At 40.7% G+C, this 24,705-nt stretch overlaps 1 protein-coding gene across 2 annotated transcripts in view; it reads left to right on the top strand.

The window, feature by feature from the left end:
- NELL1 (neural EGFL like 1) overlaps positions 1 to 24,705 on the top strand; it is an 874,069-nt gene that overhangs the window by 121,918 nt on the left and 727,446 nt on the right. For both annotated transcript variants that reach the window (XM_053899887.1, XM_053899886.1), the window contains exon 4: positions 10,659 to 10,829. In XM_053899887.1, coding sequence (XP_053755862.1) covers positions 10,659 to 10,829 — 171 coding nt within the window. The remainder of the gene's footprint in view (positions 1 to 10,658; positions 10,830 to 24,705) is intronic.

Raw genomic sequence — 24,705 nt, 5'->3', positions numbered from 1 at the left:
TCTGTGTGTTAAAAAAAAAGTGTCATGAAAAGTGTGGAACAGTGAAGATCGTATACTACCATTTATGTTAGAAAGATGGGGAAAAAGAATAGGTTAGTACTTTTCTAGCATTAACCTGTGTAAGAAGGCATGGTTTTATTAACTAAAAGATCCTGAAACAATTGGATGTCCTTATGCAAAATGAAGTTTAACACAGACCTTACACTTTTCACAAAAATTAACTCAAAATTGATCACAAGTCTTAAAATGCAAAACTGTAAAACTTCTAGAAGAAAACAAAGGGGAAAATCTACATGACCTTGGGTTTGGTGATGAGTTCTTTACAATATCAATCATAGGATCCATGAAAAAAATTTGGTAAGTTGGATTTTACTAAAACAAAGCCCTGTGCTCTGCAAAAGACACTATTAAGAGTGAAAACAAGAGTCACAGACTCAGAGAAATATTTGCAAAATATATCTGTTAAAGGATGTGTGTCCAAAATATATGAAGAACTTTTGAAATTCAACAGTGAGCAAATATCTTTTTTTTTCATTAGTGAAATGCAAAGAAGATACTTTTACACACTAATTTAGAATGGCTAAAGGTAAAAAAAAAACAAACAAACTGACAAAACCAATTACTGGGGAGAATGTATAGCATCAGGCACTCTCATTTCTGGTGGAAATGTAATCTAGTACAGCCACTTTGGAAGATAGTTTGTTCATGTCTTACAAAGCTCAATGTGGTCTTACTACATAATCCAGAAATCACATTCCTGGGTATTTACTTAGCGGTTTTTAAAACTTATTTTCACACAAAAACCTGAATACAAAATTTACTAAACTGCTTTATTTATAATCCATATAAAACAGGAGAAAACCAACGTATCTTTCAGGAGGTGAATGGATGAATTTTGGTATGTCTATACAATGGGATACTATTCAGTGATTAAAAGAAAGGAAAAACCTGTTAAGCCATACAAAGACATGAATGAGTCTTAAATTCATATTACTGAATAAAAGAACCCAGTCTAATAAGGCCGTATACTGTATGATTCCATTTATATGAAATTCTGGAAGAGGCAAAAATAGAAGGGTTAAACAGATGAGTGATTTCCAGGGCTTTGAGGGTTAAAGAGGTGAAAAACAGATTTTTTTTTCAAGCAGAGAAACTATGGAGTATGACACCCTAATTAATGGTGGATAGGTGACACTGGGAATCTGTTAAAACCCATAGGAAGTTATGGCACAAAGAGTAAACTTTATGCATATTGTAAAAAAAAAAATTGGAAGATTGGGGGATTGTGAGATGGAATGTGGAAAGTGACTGAACAGACTAACTCTATTACAAATAGGTGGAACAACCTTCATGAAAAGGGGGTTGGAGAAATTGCTGACCTGAGTAACTTCAGAAATAAGTGCAGTCAGTAAGACTGAAGGCAAAAGGAGTAGTATATAGATGCTTCATTCTAGTAGATAATTATTTACACAAAGGTATAGCTTAACAGTTGTAAAATCACGGTATGTGTACTCTGGAAGTAATAGAGGGTGGATTGTGGGAGGTTATATATAAATATGGGAAAAGGCTAGAATAAGCCATATGGTAACAGATTAGAGTTGAAGGCATCAGTATAATTTTAATTCAGATACACACACATATAGAAATACAGATCTGTATATATACACTAGTTATTATACCATATACATTTCTTTGCTCTATCAGCTAAGATGGCCTAGAAGCAATGATGGTACCCCAGTACCAATGAGCACACCAAGCAGCCAGATCTTGGTTTCTACACCATTTTCTAATGAGAAATTTCTCCAAAGGTTTCCTTGGAGAAATGGCCAATTTTAGAACTGAGTCAGTAAACCTGTAAGACCAGCCTTGAGCATCCAGCTGAAAAAACTTCCAGTGGCCCATGCTGGAACCATTTGGGTGACCAAATAAACTGCTATTGGATGGTAAACCAAAGTATAAAACACCTGAGTAAATAGTTTTGAATAAATGACTGAATAAAGAAATGAGAGAATGGACAAATCTTCCATGCAGTAGAATTCTAAATAATTGAGATACTCCAAGGAGGTAGAGCTTAACTCCCCACTAGGTTAGTGTGGACTGCCCGTAGACTTCCTCCCAAAGAGGACAGTATGAAAAGGGAGGAGAGGGAGGACTAACCTCACAGTGAAGAAACCTGACAGACACTATTTCACCAGGAAGGTTAATACCAAGATTAATAATCAAAACTAGTAAGACATGTTGGTAGTATGTATTTTTGATATGCTGTCATGAGAATTACACTTCCTTCCCCAAACCTACAACCCAAATCTAAATGTGAGACAACACCAGACCAGTCACAATTGGGGGAAATTCTATAAAATTCCTCATCAGTAATCTCAGTTTCCAAGGCCATAAAAAAACAAAGTCTAAACTGTCCCCACTAAAAAGTGTCTAATGAGACCTGTCAATTGAATCTAATGTCTCCTGGATGGGATTGTGGAGCAGAAAAAGGCTATTGGTTGAAAATTAAAGTTATCTGACTAAACTCTTGATTTTGGATCATATTGTATCCATATTGGCTCATTAGTTGTGATGAGTGTACCATATGAATGTAAGATGTTAATAGAAGGAGACCAGATATGGGGTATATGAGAATTCTCTGTTCTTTATTTACAATTTGGAAGTCTAAATTACTTTAAAAAAAAAAAACAAAAACAAAACACTTTGGAGGGATACACAGGAAACTGATAACAATAGTTGCCCATGAGAGATATTGGGTGCTCTTTCCCAAGTACCATAAAGATAAATTGCTTTTTGAACATGGAAGTAAAAAATTCAAGTTAAACATTTAAACTTAAAATATTATAAAGTGAAGACTGTTATTTTTTTGTTGGGAACAATGTTTCTTTAAGTCTTTAAGAAAACTTTGAAGTATAAAAAGTGCTATATATATATTTGCCATAACTACAACAATTATTGGTTCCTTTTTCTTAGATCTTGATATTTAGAAACCTCTTTATTGTGAGTTCCTAAGGGTAAAGAACTATACCTTGGGCTTCAGATAAGATGCAGTTGTGTGATTCTAGGCTCCTTTCCTTGGGCTTGTTTATTTAATACTTTGACTGTATTTGAAGGCATCTGTAGTCAGAAACTAACATTGCATTCTTCCCTGTTGTCAACTAGCTTATTGGTTGCTTTAGTCTTAGAATTTGTTTTTTAATTGGGAAAAGAAATCTCCTAACTTTGCAAGCTTTCATGTCTCCTGTCAGTATGTGGGATAGTTAGAACCATGTGCTTGTTACTTCAGTAAGCACAGCATGGCTTACTTGCATGCTTTAAAGACTGTAATTGGGGGCCGGGGCGCCTGGGTGGTTCATTTGGTTAAACATGCATATCTTGATTTTAGCTCAGGTCATGATCTCATGAGGTTGTGAGTTCAAGCCCCACATTGGGCTCCTTAGGGTGATCATGCAGAGCCTGTTGGGGATTCTCTCCCTCCTTCTCTCTCTGCCCCTCCTACATATGCTCTCTCACATAAACTTTAAAGATTGTAATGGAATGGTTTTGAGTAGATACAAAGAGACTTATTTTTACATTTCATTTAACAGTGAATGTTTTCTTTTCAATAACCAGCAGTTTGTAATTACTGTCCCCTTTAATCTTCTGCTAGATGTTTGCTAAGAGGGTTGAATACAGAACTAACAGGTAAGTTTACAACTGCAAGCAAGATCACCGGGTCAAGTCTGAACAAGGGAAAGGGAAAGGCAGAGAAACACTTTCTGAGAAAAGGCAGGGTGTGTGTACCCTTTCAGCAGCTTCATACCTCTGAGGCTGTTTGTTTCCATGCATGCAGAAAGAGAGAAGGGAAAGAATAGTCACTAGTGGACAGCAGGCTCTTTGTGGGGAAATTACCAACACTGTATCATATGTTTTTCTCCCAAGAAATTTGTGAAGTAGATGTTATTTTCTAACAGATGAAGAAAGTGAGGTTTAGGGAAATGGTGTGTCTTGTCTGTTTCTACTTGGGGATTCAATGCCTGAGGCAGGGATTGAACACATGTTGGCTGGACTCTGAAGCTTCTTGTATAGTAGGCATGCATTTTCTGCTCTTTCTACTGTTCCATATTGCTCTGAGTAAAGGAAATAGAATTTGGGAGTAGTGGAAGTTTGTCCAGGTAAATTGGGACATTTCTTTTACCTTTGTCAAATAACTCTGTAGGCGGAAAGAGCACTTGCGGCTAGAACCCGTAGAAAGTAACTGATTTATAAAGGGACCACTGAGATGACCACTTCCAGTTCGGGAAGCATGAAGTGTGAGGCCAGTGTATTGGGACTTGATACAAGGGAAATAATGGATTACTGAGAAAGACAATGCATTTATCTTTTTAAATAGGCTCTGAGAAACATGCATTTTAAGAAGTGATTTACTGATCTTACATTGCATTTTTGGAGCAGAATTCCACTTTTGATAGAAGAAAATGCATAGTTATAAGTTTGTGGGCCTGTAAGCAGAAAATTGGCACAATGGGATTTGATCATCTGGCCAATGGCCCTAGGCATTTAGGTAGGGACATTACCTAAATTATAGTTTCAGATTTTAAAGATATAAACCAGTATGCACAAAGTTAGTGCTCCAAAGGCTATTGATGTGTAACAAACCATCCCCAAACTTACTATATGCTTGCAGATTCTGTGGGTCAGGAATTTGGACAGAGTCCAGAGGGATGGCTAGTCTTTGTTTCATAATGTTAGCAGTATCAGCTGGGGAGAGTGGACAGCTGGGGAAACCATCTGGAGGTATTTCCATTTATATGTGTGGTGTTTATACTGGTGTTGGCTGGGATCCCAGTTGGGGCTTTCCAGCATTTGACGTGGTCTTCCCAATGTGGTCTGGGCTTCCTTATAGCATGGCAGCCTCAGGGTAGTTAGAACTCTTCATGGTGGGTCATGACTTCAGGCTCAAGTGTTCTGACACACAAGGTAGAAACTGCTTGAGGTTTTATGACCCAGCCTTGGAAGTTACCAAGCATTGCTTCTCCTCTTAAAGCACTTAAAAACCCACCCAGATCAAGATTTGGGTACATATATCCAAGCCTTTCAATTGGAAGAATATCAAGATTACATTGAAGAGCATGTAAGGTGGGAGATAACGTTATTAGTGTTTTTTTGGAAAATACCATTTGTAAAACTCTGAGCCATGTACTTTGGTTATGTGTCCTATACAAGACAGGAGATGACTGTACTCATGTTTCCTGCCATTTCTATTTTTAGCTTAGCAATCGCTTCATCACCATGGATACTTGTCAGCTTTTCGTCTTTCCTCGGTTTCATGTTCTTGTGTCTCTTTTTAATGAGTTCAGGTTGTCTAATAACCTCTATATCTCTGGGGATTGTTAGTTAGAATTTATTTTTGGTTAGTCTCTATTCAGTATTAGTTTGTGTGAGCGAGGGAGTGTTCGCCCCATGCAGTTTCTGAAGGACCCAGGTTTATTACATCTAATGACCTTACTACCCACTAAGATCTCAGAATTCTCTACTGGATCATGTGCAACTTACGTGGATAAGGCATACTCTCTCTTAACTGCCTAGTCTTGGTCCTCCATGTTACCTCTGCTTATGTTTCATTGGTGACAGGTAGGCATGTGGTCCCTACAGATTTGGAGGGACTGGGGAATAGCCTGGTGTGTGCCAGGGAGAAAGGTGAGGTGTGAATGTTAGTTATGCCTGTTGTATATGCCCTCTCCTCTTCTCCCCGTCAAGCTGCTAAGGAGCCTGGAGCCTAAGCATTACCAGAAAAATCCAGGGGAGAATGAAACTAGCTGAGCAACTAATTATTCATTTTCTTTTAAAGTTGATCAGTTTGCAGAATAGTGATGAATTACAGAAATCTAGACAAGAGCTGGATCCTAACGAATTTCTTAGTTCAGTGGTTTCAGATTGTTTTTGGAAGCAGATTTCTTTTATCTAAACTAAATCTTATGGGGAAACTCCAAATTATACAATGGAGAGTGAAGTTTCTCTGATGCCCAATCCATTCTCTGTGTCTTAGACACCCTAAGTCTTTTCTCAAGGAATCCTGGGGTGTTGTGGATCAGATCTGATCATTTAACAGGTAGGAGAAACCGAGGTACAGAGGGGCAGGGACACAACTGCCAAAGATTTTATGGTTTGAAGCAGGTGTAAGGTTGAAATCAAGTCTTGGTAGCCTTGGGCCAGTGTTCTTTGCAATATTACTTATACTATTGCCCTTTTTTTTTTTTTTTTTTTTTTTTTAAGTACACAGAGTCCTTGAGACTCCTGGCCTGAGGTAGGACACTATACCTTCCTGGTATTTTTGGCAGCTTCTCTTCATTATCCCAGCAGTTGGCAAAGAGCCAGAAGAGGGAAGTGAGCTTCTGTGTGAACACCCATGGAATTTGTTCCTTGTGATAAATTTCTCATGGCATGAGGAAATGTTGTCTTGTACTTGAATCTGCAGAGGGATTCTTTAGCTGGATGGGACATTCTGGGACCAAGGACGGAGGAGCTGAGTCTTCCTGAATTCTCTGCCCTCTGGCTTTGATAGGATCATACAGTTGTACCTGGAGAGGAGCACAGTGTGGTGAGAAGAGCATGAATCTTGGAACTAAGTAGACCTGGATTTGAATCTTAGGAGTTACAGGAATTTGGGCGAGGCACTTTGTCAGTTTGGACCTTTTGTTTTTACCTTAAAATGTGAATTTTGTAAGACTGTTGGCAAAATGAGAGGTGGTGATACATTTAAAACCTCTCAGATAGTAGAAAGTGATGGGGTGTTGCCATTGAGAGCATCCATTTTTATGCCTACCAGACTGGGGGTCAAGTCCTAGTTCTGCCACTTACAGCTGTATGAACTTCAAATCTTAAATTTCTTTTGTTTAATAAAAATGGACCTCAGTATAAGTTTTGGGGGAAAAGGATAAAAAGTTTAATAAAAATAACTTGGCTGATCTTGGTAGATGTTAATTGGAATTATTCCTGTTTTTTTTCCCTCAAAATAGCATGAAATTCAGGTAGTCTTATAAAACTTCGGTTTATAGTAACTATGTTCATAATACTCACTGGTGACTTTTAGAGAATTATACTGATGGTGGATAGGGTCTGTCTAAGTAGGGCAAGGGCTTAAGTTTAAAAAAAATTTAGCTGTGTAAATACAGGATGGGAATGCTTACCTTCATAACATCAGTTTCATAACATTTTGTATGAAATGGTTTGCAGGGTTAGATGTAAACGTTATTCGCATGCACTTATAGTTGTGGACAGCCCAGAGACTGTCTGCATTGCTGGATGCTCCATTGAAGAGGGAAAAGGATTCATTTTACTGTAGCTACAGCATGATGACCAACATGGGGAAGGATCTGGGAAGAGGAGTAAGGCAGAGAATATATGTCCAGGGGGGCCTTGTTGTCTAGGTGGGGAGTCTAAGGAAGCTGCTAGGGATGTTCAGTCTGAAAAAAAGAACTAAGTAGTGAATGTCCTTGCTGTTTTCAACTATTTGAAGGATGATAAACAGACTTTTCTGGGAGCTGAGAGAGTTCATTGGCTGAGTACTTGGCTGAGGTCCAAGGCTAAGGGGAGAAGTGCTGCTTAGAAGTCTGGCAGGTGATTTTTTTTTTTTTTTTATCAGTCATATAGCTGTCCCCTCCCCCAAATCCACAGAAGACCTTCACGTGCTTGAGGCTTGAAGAAAGAGGACTGGTCAGGGGCCGTGAGCTTACTCGACTCTTGTTTGTATGATTACCTCCAGTGCCCTTCTTCTTGCTGCCAGCACAGCAGCCTCTAACTGCTGCTTCCCTCAACCCTAACCAGCTGGCCAGGAAGTAAAGCAACACCTGGTATACTTGACTGTAGAGCTGCTTAAGCTCTAACATGCACGTGAATCCTCTGGGGATCTTAGTAAAATGGAGATTGAGTCACACAGGTCTTGGTTGGGGCCAATCTGAATTTCCACTGGTGGTGATGATGCTGGTCTATGGTCCATACTTTGAATAACAAGGCTCTACTGCAACTCATGACTCTTCCCTGCAGGCTACCTCCAGGTGTCTTTAGGCCAAATGACCCCCTCCTAGGTGCTCTGAGGACTAAGTCCCACACCTCTGTTAGCAGAGGGTTACTGTGTGGAAATAGTGCCGTATTCCCCTCCCAGCACCCACGAAACCATCTTACCCAGATAGAACTTAGCCTTCCAGTCTCCTTGTCATGTGTAGGACCACTTTAGCAGTTATCTGATGTATTTGAAAAAAACAAAAAAGCCAAAAAAAAAAAAAAAAACCCAAAAACATGGTCTTGACTTCATCCACACTGTTGGAAATCTAGCACTTCCTGAATGTGTGCATTATGCTGTCAGAAACCTTACCCTAAGAACCAAGTATCCATTTGCCTAACAATCAGGCAGATTTCTTCTCTTTTAGCTGTATGTGGAGATTACCCTGAGGTAACAGCTTGCTGTAGTACTTTGTAAAGTAATCTTTAAAAGGTATGCTTATAATGAGCCCTTGCTCAATGAAGCCATAACCCCAGGAATAATGATTGAATCTAGTTAAATATATCTGCCTCCCGTTGTCTTTTTCTTTTTTTTTTTATTCTATCAGACGATCTATAGGAGGATTCTAAGTCTTTGACATCCTTTTTAAGGTCCTGTCCCTTCCTGCAGCAGTGGCTTATTGGTCAAAGTGAAGTAATTGAGAGATGTCTCATGACGATCTTGGTGAGGTCTCTTATACAAAATCGTGTTGCTTTTCTATTCAGAAACTGGCCTTGGGTAAGGAACTTAGTATCCCTGATCACATGTGAACTCCTCTGCAGAAAGGAGATAAAGATACTAACCTTGAAGAAATTAAATGAGATGATGTTTATGAAAGCAGTTGGTCCATTCCTGGCATATGAAATGAAATGACAGCTTCCTTTGTCTTCCATTTGTTTCTAACTTTTGTATGAGGGACACATTTTATTTCCTTTTTTGCTAGTCTGAAAGCATCTTCCGAACAGGATCTATATTTTAAATCCTTTTTTAGCCCTTTACTATGTGTTCAGTAACAAAATGTTGAATAAATTAATGAATGACCAGATGATCTCTAAGGTCTTGCTGACCTTTTAAATTCTCTGATTTGGATTCTTTTAGTGTTCTAGCTGCTTAGAAGCAATTTGGAGAATTCCCTTAAGATGAATGTCTTCCATGTTAAGGATTTTCTTTTTTGCAGTTTTATAAAATATGTATTCTATTATTACTAATAAGTACATACCTGGGCTCAGGAGCTGGCTGCAATAGTAAAAGTAACCTCTTGAATTTACGACCTTGGGCCTGATTCTTTGTCTAGTATGAATTGGGTAGGTCAGAGTCTAGTCTTTGCCAACACTGCTCTCTTGGGAGGATCCCTGTGAAAGATGAGCAAGAAATACACATTTGTTATTGTCCTATGATTTGGGAGTCTCTCATAATAGAGGCTGAGGTTCAGATCTATTCATTTCGGTGCTCATAGAAGATGTTTTTGTGTGTGTGTGTGTTTTAGATTAAATTATGATCTGGCTAGTGGGGTCAGGCCAACTCAGCTAATTAGAGGAGAAACAGCGGGTCCTTTTGAATGTAGGGATGGTATCTGGCTACCTAATAGGCAGGTATTTCTTGAGTTGTCTGTACAGATGAATTGCTGACAGACCATGCCAGTTGAGGCCATCTTTACTACTGTCATTGTGCCTCTGAGATGGACAGCAGGCTGGTAGAAAAATGCATGTCAGATTTAGACCTGAATTTAAATCATGGTAGGTATATTCTAGAACCTCAGTTTCTTAGGGATGCTATCGGCCTTTTAGGTTTGTCAGGGTGATGAGTTAGATAGTATATGTTAAATGCCTAGTGCAATGCCTCGCGGTGAGATTAGGCTTGATTTAATGACGATGATGCATTTCAGAAGAGGTTTGGACTCAAAGTATCAGCCCTGGAGCATGTCTGGAAGGAATGTCCCAAACTTGACTGCTGCATTTTATGACAAAAGTGCAGACTGCAGTGGTGATGCTGAGTTTTTCATGGATCTGGAAAATGTGACAACAATCTGGGGAGAGAAAAGACTCAATTGCCTGTTTCCTGACATGATAATTTGAGATACTGTCCATATGTGAGTGGCTTCAGCCACTCTTCCCCTACTCCATTACATAGGAACTGTTGTCCACTTAAGGCTTTTTGTCTAGGGGGCAATGTGTTTAGTAATGTTTCCTTATCTCAATTTATTTCAGTTCCTGATACCCAACCTGACTTCTGTTTTCCTTTAATTCTTAAAAAAGTAGACGAGCCAGAAATAAAATGAAGCATCATTAAGCCCATTTCACATGAGTGGCCTTTTTTAGACACTAGAGGGTTCTGAACTGTACCTTTAAGTGTTGGAGAGATCTTGCACCAAGCTTTGCTAATTAGCTTGTGGCCTGTCAAGTCAGAGTGGATCAAACAGTCTCTGGTTCAGAGGCTCAGGGTGTCACTGTGAGGTTCTCCAATGATAGGTGAATTTGATTCCATGCAGTACAAGTGGTTTTTAGTTATTAGATCTTTGTATCCTGTTTAGCTAATTTTAGATTCTGAGAAACTGGGTGGTGAGTTTGTGAGTAGGGAGCATTGATAACTGTGGGATCCAGAAGTAAAAACAAACATATTTTTGTTACTCTCCATACAGCTATTTTGAACTAGAGAGCAGTGGTCTGAGGGATGAGATCCGATATCACTATATACATAACGGGAAGCCCAGGACCGAGGCGCTTCCATACCGGATGGCAGATGGACAGTGGCACAAGGTCGCTTTGTCAATTAGTGCCTCTCATCTCCTGCTCCACGTCGACTGCAACAGGTATGTCTGTGCTTTTGTTCTTTTGTGATTCTGTCCTTGAAATCGAGCAGTGGGAAGGGGAAAAATATCAAACCCCTCCAGGCCTTGCTGGGAAATAAAAAAACCAAGGGACCCTAATTGTAATTTAACCTACCAAATGGGCCATTAGATGTGCTGAAATGACCAACTGTAATATGCTAAGAAAACAGTTCATTAAGATGAAACAGTATCCTGTGATTAGGAACAAATGTACAAAAGGTTGATTACAGATTGGGGAATATTAAGTGCACCTCCGTGTACTCCAGGCACCAGCTGAAATTCCATGGAGCTGTGCTCACAGTTAACTGTGATATATTGTTGTTGAGTTCGTTCCACTTGGAGGCAAATAAGCCATTCTACCTTAGAATGAATCTGAGAAGCCTGTGCCACTGAAGCAGCTAATTCTATTTCACTTCATCAAGCACAGCTTTGCTTAAATATCTTTTTCCAAATGGAGGCTTCTTAAAGAGGCTGTGCTTTTTGAATCTTTTGGAATTAATGCCATCCATCCTCTGCAGAGGAATGAGGCTTTCAGTTTGCCAGAGGATGGCAAGACTTTGTGACATCTGGGGGATTTCATCGGGCATTGTGAACTGGGGTGGGAAGGAGATCTTGTCCCCCATGTATGTCACTGGAGTCAGGTTTGCTTCCAGCTGAAGAAAGACTGATGGTGTCTGTCGGATCATTTGCGGCTGGACAGCTGGTGAATGGTGGTCAAGGGGAATGTTTTGACCTCTCTAGAATCCACTGAAAATCCTTGTGGATAGTGATCTTACAGAGAATATTTTTGCATTGTGAGCAGTGCCCATGAATTGTTGATTCTTGTTAATGATACAAAAAGTTAACTTGTTCCATTAGGCCCAGGATAAGGAACAGGCATGTGGGGAACAAACTACCTTCTGGGACCAAACAGAAGGAAGAATAATCCAAGGTTAATCAGCTCCAGACTACAATTCTAATGAGGAGGTATTTGAATGTACTTATAGCTCTGCAGTCTGTTTTGGAAGAGGACCTGGAAGGGCAGAGAACAAATTAATGCCTGGCTTAAGGGAAGTTCTGCCATCTTGAATTAGTCTTGGTCTATTTTGATTTGTTGAAGATGTTTGTGGCCTTGAGAAGAATTGTGGTTTCAACCAGATTATAATAAGTGTGCCTGGATAAATTTTTCATAGAAACAACTTGTTCCTTGTGACCCTATTTTCCTAACTTGGGCAGCCTGCGTAAAGCCAGCCCTCAGCCATCATCATGTCCATTTCCACCTTTAAGAGCTCATTGGTGGGATGCTTGGGTGGCTCTGTCAGTGTGAAGCATCTGACTTCGGCTCAGGTCATGATCTCACGGTTTGGTTTGTGGGTTCAAGCCCTGTGTCAGGCTCTGTGCTGACTGCTTAGAGCCTGGGGGCCTGCTTCAGATTCTATATCTCCCTCTCACTCTCCCCCTCTCCTGCTCATGCCCTGTCTCTCTTTCAAAAATGAATAAATGTAAAAAAATAAAAATAAAAAAAAGCTCATTGGCTACTTATTTTCTAGAAGTTAGGTAGTAGCATTCTTGTTGTTGCCCCCCAGCCCCCACCTGTATTGCTGCCCAAATGGTAGAGCAGAAGGGCCCTGCATGTCCTATGCCACAGGTCAGAAAGAGGCCATAAAGCTCTAGTTTAGTAATTCCCACCTGAACAGTTGGGACACATTGCTGGTTTCTTGCTATGCAATTTTTTGCTTCTGCCTTCCAAAAGTGTTTTTTTCTTTTTAAATATAACTTATTGTCAAATTGGTTTCCATACAACACCCAGTGCTCATCCCTCCTTCCAAAAGTTTTATCTGTTTTTCTAATATTATCTCTGGAGGAGAAAAAAGAAGAAAGGATAGATCTCTGCTAATCTAAAGTTTCACACCTTCACAGATACTCTGGTTCCTATGAAATACTCTTTTCTGACATCCTTAGCCACTTGCCTGCTCTGAATTTGTGGAAGTTAATTTCTTTTCATCTCCATTTTTAAATTTCTAAACTAGGATAATACCTATTCGTAGATGGGAGTGCTAAATGAGATAATCCACATAAGGTGCTCTGAAGTGGTGCTTCATCTTTGCTCAGGGTGATGTTTGTTGTGGATTCTGCACGTTTTTGGTACCTCTTTGTCTCCAAACTTTCAGCCACTGTATGTCCTTCTTGGCTACCTTGGCCCTTTTAAGAGCAAAGTGGATAGAGGATGGGAGAGCTGGAGCCCCCAATAGTCTATAGGGTCATCCTCATTTATAAGGAATGGACTGAGGGGGATGCTGAATATTCCTTTCCTTCTCTTGAAAATTTTCATACTTTGGTTCATGACCTAACATGTCCTTTATGTAAGATCTTGGAAGAAGAATGTAAAGTTGTTTGCCTGTTAATGATTCATGGGCCCAAACACAAATGAGGTTTTTAGATAGATCGGGAGAAAGAAAGACCCAGAACAACTGGGCCACAGGAGAGGTTAAAAACTGATTTTTGGTGTAGTTCCCAAAGCTGATGACATGTAAGAATTTTTGGGGAACTTATAAAAAAGATGGAGTTACCAGGCCCCATCTTTGATCTGTTGGATCAGATTCCCTGAGGGTGGAAATGTCTAAAAAGCTATATTTTTAACAGGCTTTCCATGTAGCTCTTATGCAGGTGGTCTAGCTTTGGTAAATGGAGTGGTATTTCACAACCACTGGTTTAGGTGGAAGGGGAGAAAACTGGAGAAGAGGCTAGGCTGCATTGAATACATGAGAGATCCTGGGAAACCAAGTACCTGCAGCAGAGCCCTCAGGAAAGAAGAAAAGATTAAGGAAAGAGGGCACTGTCTAGTGAATAACGTAGGCTTACCTTCTTCACAAGTTTCTTCTTAGCACTAGCTGATTCTAGAGTGGCAAATGTCCTGGTCCATTTATCATGATACTGGTCTACCACTTCTATAGGCCACTCTCACAGAGAGTGAATGTTACAAAGGCTGATTTTTACTCCTGAAACTATTCATTTCATACTGCCTGAGATTATTTTGAGTTGCTTTTCCCCTTAGAGTTACACTTTTTTCTCAACCTGTTACCCACTAGAGTTCTGCTGGTTAAGTGACAAACAGTGATGTGGTAACATTTATTGAGTGTTGACTTGTGCCAGGCACAGTGCTAAGCTTTTATGTAGGTTAATTCATCCCATACTCATGCTGTTTCTTTCTTGTTTTCAAATGATAGACCAGAGGTTACATTATATGTCTGCAGTCCTGCTTCTAGTAAGTGGTTGTACTGGGATTTGGAATCAAGTCTGATTCAGGAGTGTTCTAACTGCTAGATCATTTAGCCCAACGTGGGGGACCATGGCACTGGACTTGGAAGCTGAGGGAAGTCCAGAGCCTGGTTCAATGTGATCAGTTTGCTCTCTTTTGGTATTTTCCTCCCACACATCTTACGTTGCTGATATTGGAGTTGTTTGGTAGGATACAGAATCTTCCTGATGGAACCCATTGCATTGGCATGGGGGAAGGGACCTGTGTTTATTGAATACTACAGACCAGGTAACATGCTGGGCATAATATTTCTTAGGATATTAATGTGGGGACAATTTATTAGACTTGTTGCACAAGTTTGGAATTAGAACGGCTCAGAGATACATAATTTAAAACTTTGAACCAAGATCTAACTCCCAAGCCTTAGTCTTTCTGTCCCTCCACGCCACCTCTGTAAAGTGTTAATGACCTGTACTTCCCAGGACATAGTCACAACCACATTAGGGAGTCTTCTGAGGGGAGAAATGCTCCAAAATTTTCTGGACCATAAAGACATTTGAAATAGGAAGATTTCCCTGGCAATTTTATTGCTCTGAAGAAGTGGTATGTGGTGAGATTTTGCACCCTTTTTAGCTTAGAATTGAGAAACAGCCTTTTCAGACCTAATTACATTAATTGTCACAAGAGAAGTGACTGCTATCTTAGTTGGTGGTTTTACACTTCCTGCTTGCTTCGGAGACTTAGTTTTCTTCCTGCTTTAGCTGTTGAGCTGGGCCTACTTTTAGAAGCTCCCAAAGTATGGGTAGCAGGTTACCTCAAGCTAGAAACAGAAAAGGAACCATTCTGTTGGGCGGCTAGCCTGATTATCTCCATTGCCTTGGGTTTTTCTCCAGCTGCCTTTATATTAATAGTTGCCAACAAAGACAAGAATGAGGCCTGTGCTAACCGTCCTCAGATTGTCTCATTCCATTCTCCTTTCACCCTGTGGCCTGTTCCCATTACTCTGAGCCCTGAATCCACTGACATCTGGGATTCAGTGCATAAGCATTCTGTTCACCACAGAAGACTTTCCTCCCCTTTGTTTGGTAACTTTTAACTTTCAGTCAACCTATCAAATTAATGTATTGGACACACTCTCTGCCAGGCTGTGGAGGATACAAAGAAATAAGAGTCCTAGCCGTTGAAAGTTCATGGCTTATTCACTCACTTTTAATTCTGAAACCACTAGGGCCCCCCACAGTGATTGGGCCTGGCCTCCAGATATCAGAGAAAGCATAGACTTGGACTGAAACCCTATTAGCAGGCTGATTGGACAACTCCTAATAGCAGTTGAGCAGTGGAGAGAACTGAAAAAAGTCATTCCCAGCATCTTGAAGTGACCGGAGCCGAGCTTCTCAACAGCTGAGGGACAGACTCAAATGTGTTTATCATTCTAATGGTACATTCACCCAGCACTTTGTGCAATATGCAGGTGTCCCTACTCTAAGCAAACCTCCTGTTGCCTCACTGCTGGAAAAATTTCTCTTACACAGTCATACTGCAACACAGCTCTGAACCCTCACCTCATTGCTTCAGATTTGTACAAGTGTGCACACACATGTGCAGTGCAGTTGTCACTCTGACAGTGAACATCATGATCATGGTCTAGACAACAAACACACTTAAGTTTTTTAACACCTGCTATTTGTTTATTGCAGAGCGCATTGAATTTTTGCATACAACTGATCTGGAGCATGCAGAATTTGAAAACTTACTATAAATCACTGAACAAGCCAGTAATTCAACATTTGTGTCTAATATTTCAGAATAACTTCAGGATATGAGCATCTGTTTCTCTAGGTTTTTCATAATGAAGTATGTTTATATGGCATCTTCATTTCAGGGAGCTCCCAAAGAATTTACAAACATCTTATTAAACCTAAATTCCTTAATGTAGTTAAGCCACACGTATAATGTACTACATTGATTTTACAAACATTTTCACTATAGTAAGGAGGGCGAAATTAAGAGATGACCATCAAAGGCTATAGCTTCCAAGAGATCCTGGCCAAGACTCAATCTCCTGGCTTTTCAACTGATACGTTATTCACTTCACAAACTGGAACACATGCGCACAATTTACCAAAATTAAAATAAAATTGAGAAACCAGCATATGCCTCAGGTCCAGCTAACTCATCAGCTCCAGACCTTCTGTCCAGGAAGAGATGGCAAGTAAGCTAGAGAGAGAGGATATTCCCGTGTGCAAATTTTAACAATATCAGGCACCAGTACAAGAGACGTTGTAAGGCAGTTCATGATGGATTGCTGGATTCCTGATGGAGACACTCAGGTCTGGTAGATCACAGGAGGGAGAACTGGGGTGTGGACTGGCCTCTCAGACTCCTCTTACCTTCCCAGGTGAAAATGAATTACAGTTTCTGCAGCTATACAGTTTTGCCACTGTGTGATCTGATTCTGTATCAGTCACATGAGAATTTGGCTTGGAACAGGGGTCATCTTGTAAGTATTACAAAGCCAGTCATAGTGTCGATGAGAGAGGAGTGTATATGCATGAGTGTGTCAAGTTGAGGGAAAGCTTGCAGGGAGGGCCAGAAAAGGAAGTATGAGAGAGGGGAGGGAAGAAAAGGAAAGGGAGAGCTCTTGTCTGTGTGATGAGGCATATGAGCTCTCTGGCTTAATCTGGACTGAAAGGAATGCTGAATCTTTGTCTTGGTTTTGCCATTTATAAAATGGGATTTCCATGCATTATGCAGGAGTGTGAAATCAGGCCATTTGTGTCTTACATTCCTTGAAGAGTCTTAGTTTGTTCATTCACTCATTTGCCAGGAACTGCACTTGCATCTGTAAAAAGGGAAATCATAGTGACTCTTCTAACATAAGATTGTAGGAATGTAGCAAGAGAGTGTATGCAACATCTTGATAATTTCAAGCTGCTTTGTAAACACATAGCATTATGAAACATCAATATATGCCATCATATAGAAAAGATGTTAAAATATATTGGAAAAGAGTGCAGTAAAGTCAGATTTTCACCTGTATAAAAACAGTAGCTCATGTCGCGTAGATCAGGGCCTAGTGTGTAATGTTGATCTGTGGTGCAATGTAGGATTTGATATCGATCAGGTCCTTGAAGTTCTTCTGATGGCCAAATCTTAGGCAACATTCTCCAACAGTTTTGGTTCCATGGTTGCCAGTGCAGCACAAAAATGGTTTTTACACCAACAGAGTCTCTTCAACAGGTATGTAATTGTAGAATCTCTTTAAAAACAGGTAACTATGGGGCACCCGGCTGGCTCAGTTGGTTAAGCACCTGACTTTGGCTCAAGTCATGATCTCGTGGTTCATGAGTTTGAGCCCCACATCGGGCTTTCCGCTGTTCGCACAGAGCCTGCTTCAGATCCTCTGCACCCCTGTCTGTCTGCCCCTCCCCCGCTTGCACTCTCCAACCCTCAAAAATAAACAAACACTAAAAAAGGTAACTATGGTGAATAGGAAAGAAGATATTCCATTGTGATAAAGTCTTTTGTTGATCCTTGAGAATGTGGCATGACCTTTTCCCCTTTTTATTTGTGAGGAGGTACAGAAACTTAGTTCCCCCTCCCCTTCTCAGGAGCCAAAAATATCATGGTTTTTATGAGAGGATGTAAAGCCAGGTGAAGTCTCACTGAGTGAGGAAACTCACTTGTTAAAATTTCCTAAATAAAATAAAGAGTATGAGTTTTTCTACTTGGAAAATCTGGCTTTTTAGCACAAAAGTGTTCTGCACTGCCAACTTGAGCTGAAAGAGATTGTTAACTTGGTATGACCTCGGAAAGTAGTATAGAGTCTCTGGGCCTCGCCCTTCTAGGTATACAGTGAGGGGCTTGGGAACAGATAATTTTTGGGTTTCCTTCTAACTCTGACCTTCTGCGTATCTTTCTGATCTTCCCTCATCACAGTATTTAGGGCGTATGTTTCTTTTTTTTCAATCTTCAGGACCCTGGAGAGCAACTCAGCTTTGCCGTCATCACAGGCCCTTAGTATAGTATAAACAAGCAGGGGGTTTGCAATGATCTGGATTGATAAGTGGGTTGACATTGCAGCATGCTGCTGGTGAACAAAGACTACTTACCCTAGATGCCCAATCTTTTTTTCTCACTTGTCTCTTTCCTTGCTGGAATAGATGCTGCATATGCATTTTTAGATGCTCAGGGATATTGGCCTTTTGTTCTCTCCTTCTGCTCCTTATTTTTCTGAGTGTTCTACCCAACATGTGACAGTCGACAGCCTTTGGGAGGTGCTGGGTGACCTGGCAATGAAGGCCTTGGTAGATCGATGATCTACAAGATAGAGCAGTGCACTGTAGCCAGCAGATGATGTATAGTTATGCTGTTGAAAAACATTTTTCTGAACACTGAAGGGAAAAAAAGCCTTTGCTGCCAGCTCGGAGAAATAATGGGGGAGACTGGATCCAAAGATCCAGGTGGCCAGTGCTGTAGATTCTTTGGCAAAGTGGAGAGTAGCTGCTTAATTGTTAGGCAGTTGAGACACTAGGGTATTGGATGGCTCGTTCTGACTGAGCCCCTCACACCTCTACCCATGCTGGTTACCCTGTGGCCTACTCATTCCAACCTTGTTAGGTAGGTTCCAACTTTAGTTTTGCCTTGTCTTCTAATGAAATCAGTAGCAGACCTATTTCTAATTTTGTCTTCTCAAGAACCTTCATCTTCTCTCATTCCCCAGTGGACTTAATGAACTTGTACTCTGGTGTTTTTTAGATTTGTAAATGGAGAAGACTGAAAAGGAATACAGTAGAACCTATCCCTTATTTGGTGGTTTGTTGGCTACATGAGGCCATAAGTAGATTGACAAGAAGGCACTTTATTGCATACATAGACCTAAGATGTATTAAAATAGAGAGGGAAATAGGACTTCATTTCCAACTTCAGTGATTTCATCTACATGCCTTCAGACACATCCTGAATTGTCGTTGTATTGCATGGACAGGGGTCTATACCAGATAAATGGAAGGGGAAATAGGCTACAAGAGAAATAAATGTTTTCTTGTAGGAAAAATATCGATGCTTGCATCTTTATCGTTATAATTTTATTGTCTTTTTGGTGGATATGCGTATTTTTTAAAAAGGAAAGCAAGGAGAGAAAAGTCAAACTAGAACAATACATGTGATGGAAGGAACCTTGTCTTTTTAAAGAATACATTTATATATTGTCTCTGTTCCTGTTAGGATTCACTCGTTGGAATAGAGCATTGGGGAATAAAAAATGCATGAGCCATGAGGACTTTTTACTTAAAAATATTGCGTTAGTTTTTTAGTTAGACCAGGGGTACTGATGTGGTCATTGAAAAGAATGGCTTTTCTACACTGTTGTAAGGACATTCTTCTATCTTTTTGGAAACTCAATGCTAAACAGCAGCCAGGGTGGTTGGATACAAGGAAACAGATGTATAGTTGTATCTGTACAACTGTACAGATACAAGTACCTATTTGGTGGCTTAAAAAAATTTAATGTTTATTTGTTTTTGAGAGAGAGAGACAGCATGAGCAGGCGAGGGGCAGAGAAAGAGGGAGACACCGAATCCAAAGCAGGCTCCACGCTCCCAGCTGTCAGCACACAGCCTGACGTGGGGCTCAAACTCACAAACTGTGAGATCGTGACCTGAGCCGAAGTTGGACAGTCAACCAACTGAGCCATCCAGGCAACCCTGGTTGCTTTTTTATAGGGGGTATGGCAGGAGTGGGAGTGTCGTGTGAGGATGACGCAGCTTACAGGGAAAATGTTTCTGCACATTGTTTTCCCTGTTCTAACCCCAAATTCAGTTGACTTTGTCCCTTAGCTCATCCTTCTTAATTTCTTGTGAGTTTCTACCACCAGGAGTTCCAGATTCACTAAACCAGTTGCTTAATGTGCCTGGACCCTCACCTGAAGGTTTTGCTGGGCAATTAGAGTGGAAATAATTCCCCTTCTCTTTAGAGGACCTGTTGTGTGATGCTTTCTGTAACTCTTCCTCAGCAATGTCATGCTGCATCTCTACTCGTTAGAGTCTATTAGTCTGAGGATATAACTTTCCTGACAGCAAACTTCACACACTCGAACTTACAGGCTTGGGATTGGGGCTATAAGCTGGCTTTGTTGGGATACTCAGAATGCCCGTATTAATCAGAATGGAATTTTATTTCCACCAGAGGTAGATAGCTCCAGGCTGTGACATCTTGGTACATTCTCAGCATAATACTTGACTCACTCGTTCACTCAGTGCACTTTTGCTAATACCTGCTCTCCAGGTCTGATGCCATCTTTGAAGGACAGGCAAAAGAAAAAGCTGGGGAATGTACAATTCATATTTCTTGAATTCTTTGACATTTTAGCCTCAGAGGTTCAGCGCCGTGCCGCGGGAAGCTCAGACTGCTTCATCATTAGCGAGTTGAGGTTAGTGTTTCATATTTCTTTAGAGCTGATTCCTGTATTCGTTTGTTTTTCAATATAACCCTCTGAAGCAGACATTGCCTCTTATAGCTGGGGACTTTTGAGGTGCTGAGAATAGAAGTGACTAATCCAGGAGTATATAGGAAGTCTGTGCAGACTGGAGCCTGGGTATAGAGGTCCTTTCTTATTTCTTCAGGGAGCTTATTCCAAATGAAAACATTCCATTTTTCCCCTCCTTTTTCTTTCTTTCTTTTTTTTTTTAAATTTTTTTAATGTTTATTTATTTTTGAGGCAGAGGGAGACCGAGTGCGAGTGGGGGAGGGGCAGAGAGAGAGGGAGACACAGAATCTGAAACAGGCTCCAGGCTTTGAGCTGTCAGCACAGACCCTGATGCGGGGCTTGAACCCACAAACCATGAGATCATGACCTGAGCCGAAGTTGGACGCTTAACCGACTGAGCAACCCAGGCGCCCCTTTCTTTCTTTTTTCAAACACCCCTTGTGACAAGAGAAAACTTTTAACTTCTCACAGAAAAAGTACAATGTATCCCATTTATAAACTGTAGAAAACAAAGGCCAAGTTTTATGTGCTACCTACTAAGACCGGGGTAGTGGTCACCTCCCAGGGCCACTTCCCTGTTGGACCAAAATCTGTCTTGTACATTCTAACCACTCTTGGTCTTCAGACTCTTGAAGGCTTCTGTGGTTCTGTTTTTAGATTTAAAGACTCTCCTTCCTTCTTGGAATCTGAATGTTCATAGGTTTGTGGTTTCAATACCACAGAGATGATATTGGGTCAGCCCTTCGAATGGCCCATCATCCTCTTATGATTTGTATGAGTTGCATGGGCCTCTGTGCTAATGGCCAAGGACCTAATCTTAAATCATGACTGACTGCAAATGAGCCATTTGGCCATTTCTTCAAATGTGCGAGAGATGAATTACAGGAGTTCCCAGTGTTACATGGGTGGTTTTGTACTGTTTCAATATAAATTCTGATATTCACAATTTCAAGGTAATATACTCTGTGTTCCTTAAGGTGACTTTGCAATCACAAGGTCTCATTAAAAACCACTGGAAATGAAATAGAGAGTTAGGTGGGGGACCCCCATTTAAGAGGACTTATGTCATTATTGCTACTTTTATTAGTATCAAATTAGATACATACTGGAGCCTGCAGGAGCTAATAAGAGTGAGGCACAGGATGTAGGTGAGCACATTGAAATCAGAGTAATTTTCACAGATAGCAATTTTTCGTAGACATTAGGGTGATACGTAAGGACTTCGCTTTGCAAACCTGATTACCATTGTCCCTAACATGTAGGTAAGTGCATGTAATGACCTCCTGTAACTTTTAAGATAAAAGTCACAATCCTTAATATAGCTTTCAGAAATTTTACTTGGTTTGGCCCAAGTTTCCCTCCTTAGTTTCCTCTTGCACTGCTTTTCCCACTTCTCAGACCTCAGTTTCTTTCAGTTCCTTAAGGGAACCATATTCATTTATGCCACAGGATCCTGTACATGGCATTTCTAGAATATGAAGCTAAATCCTACTTACCCTTAATCTTTAGGACAAAAGTAGTCTCTTGTGTTTTATACTCGGGCCATAAAATAGTGCTCATTTTCCTGCAGAGTAGTTTTTGGTCATTTGATTGATGTCTGCTTTTCCCACAGGCTGTAAGCACCCTGAGAACTCCCCACTGTATCACCAGTACATATTATACAGCTGTCATGTAATAAGCAGTCAACAAATACTTGTGATACCTGAATAATGAATCAATGGAAGAGTTCTGGTTTAGGGGTCTGCATTTGTGGCTTCTGACCTGTGATCTTAGCCTTCTAAATGGTTCCATTAGTTAAGTCTCCTTGTTCTTTCACCTCAGTCTCTGTGCCGTATGGGCATTGTTTCTACCCAGTCTGCTTATACAGGGTAATAGGGAGGATCCAGTGAGAACCTTCATGGGAATGTGTGTTGTAAATTTCAATGTGTTTTGTAAATATTAGGCACAGGGAATGGTGAAGAGGAAGTAATCCTCGAATTTCTGCTTTGAACTTGGGAGGATTATTCTTTTCTAGAGGAAGGCAGTTAATCTATAAAAAGGCTTTTGGTGATTTCCTGGTCTGATTCACAGCACAAGGTTGAACCATGTCTCACTCTCAAGTTGAATTTACATGTGTCCCGTGTCTGCAGGAGCTCTGGCAGGCATGAATGAGTGTAGGTGATTTACAGATAGGGTATGAACATAAACCCATCACAGGTAGGATTAAGGGCCAATGTGCCCCTTCTGCTGGAGAGCAAACACAGTTGGGTGGTACATGTGTGTGTCCTGTAAGGTTGCTGTATCACCATTATAAAATTCTGTGGAACTCCTTCTTGAAACTGCATTTAAAGCTTGCGATAAGGGCCTCCTATCAAACCTGTTAAATTAAGCCCTTTGGGCAGGGTTTCGTGAGTATTTCTCTTTTTCTTTTTAATGAGTATTTTATGCTATTTTGGTATAGACTTATTGTGAAGCTCAACAGATTTTTTTTCTTCAATTTTTTAAATTATAAAAGGTGCTTGCCAGATTCACAAAATAAAACGTGTAAGAAGCTATGTGGACAGAAATTCTAGGCAACCATATGAAGGTTGGTGTGAAAATTTACAGAATAGGCATTTTTTAGCTTTATACGATGGAATATCTGATAAATTTATCAATGCATTTCCTGTATAAGCTACATGATCTGTTATAGTAGTGAATAATAAAAACAGAAAGGCGCAAGCTACTTACAACCCTACAATACTTACCACCCTGTCCTTAATTCTGTTGCATAGTGGTGATCATTAACTGTTATATTTGCATTCTCTAGATTTTTTTCTTTGCATATACAAGCATTTTTTTCCTCCATGATGAGATAGCACTGTATGCATCGTTCTTCACTTTGTGTTATCACTGAACAGAGTAAACCCTTGCTGCATCACAGGTGTGGAGAGGAACGTATTCAGGAGGAATTAGGGCTGCTTTGTTTCTTGTGCCTTGGCAGTTCTGAGCTTTGGCAAAGTATGTAGCAGTATTCACCTGTAGGTCTGTAGCCTCCTGCTTTGGGCTGTACCCAGCAGTGGCTATAGCAATGGGGCAGGGAGCCAAGAACCCTTGCCCTTGATCAGCATGTCCTGTCTCAGCTGTGTAGCTAGAGACCATGGCAATTAGCTTATGTTGAGATAAGGGTTGCAACATTGAAGTGGGTATGTAATGAGGGTCAGATGTTCTGAGCATGTGCAGAGTGCTAAATCTTGTGTGGCCGATGCAGAACTGGTGCTATCCTGGGTCAGGCATTGGGTGAACGCAATGAGAGAAAGTATAGTTTAGTGGTTAACAGCACAAGCTTTTGGAGTTGGCCAACCTTGGATTTCAACTTTGGCTCTGATACGTGATTCTTGGCAAAGTTACTTAACTTTCCTAAACCTTGATCCTAAGGCAAATGTAATGCCTTCCTTAATGGATAGCTAGAATTAAATATGACCACGCACATGTATTAGGACACCGTAGGCTGCAAATAAAAGTGGTTTAAACTGTAAGGATAATGATCACTTGAAGTTGAGATGAGGCAGTGCCTGAGATGAGTTTCTGTTCAGGTCATCTGGGACTGACAGATCCTTTATATCCTTCTACTGTGTTATCCTCAGCATCATCTCTGGATGCTTTCCATGGGCAAAGGGGAAAAGGGTCACTATGATTGTCCTAGACTGACCATTCTTCCATGGTGCTGGCACATTGCTCCAACAAAACTGAGGTACTGTGAGAAAGAGGGGGAAATGGCTCTTGGGTAGGCTGTCAGCAGTGGGGCCATAGCTTATCAGTGGTTTAGTGCAATTCCTGGTAAGAGTTTGAGGCACACCTCCATGATGCTTGCTGATGCTGATTTTGATAATGATGGTTCTTACACATCTGAGCAGAGGGGAAGTGAAGAGGGGGACAAATACAAGGAGGTGATACCAGGAGTCATTTCTATACATGGCTGTTCCTGCCATCAGGGCATCTTTAAGGCTGTGTTCAAACAGGAAAGGATATGAGTGGGTCTGAGTGGCCAGCATGGCTCCTGCTTGAGTTCATCAACCCTGGTGGCCAAGAAACCTCCTGTTAGGCCTTTACTATGGGAAATGTGGCTTCTGTCTGTGGCTGCTTCCCCTTCCACGTGAAGTGCAATGGCAGAC

This window comes from Panthera pardus, unplaced genomic scaffold, assembly GCF_024362965.1.
Source record: "Panthera pardus isolate Hobbes unplaced genomic scaffold, ASM2436296v1 HiC_scaffold_12, whole genome shotgun sequence".
NCBI lineage: Eukaryota > Metazoa > Chordata > Mammalia > Carnivora > Felidae > Panthera > Panthera pardus.
The sequence above is the reverse complement of the archived record's forward strand: the minus strand, read 5'-3'. Positions and strand labels throughout refer to the sequence as shown.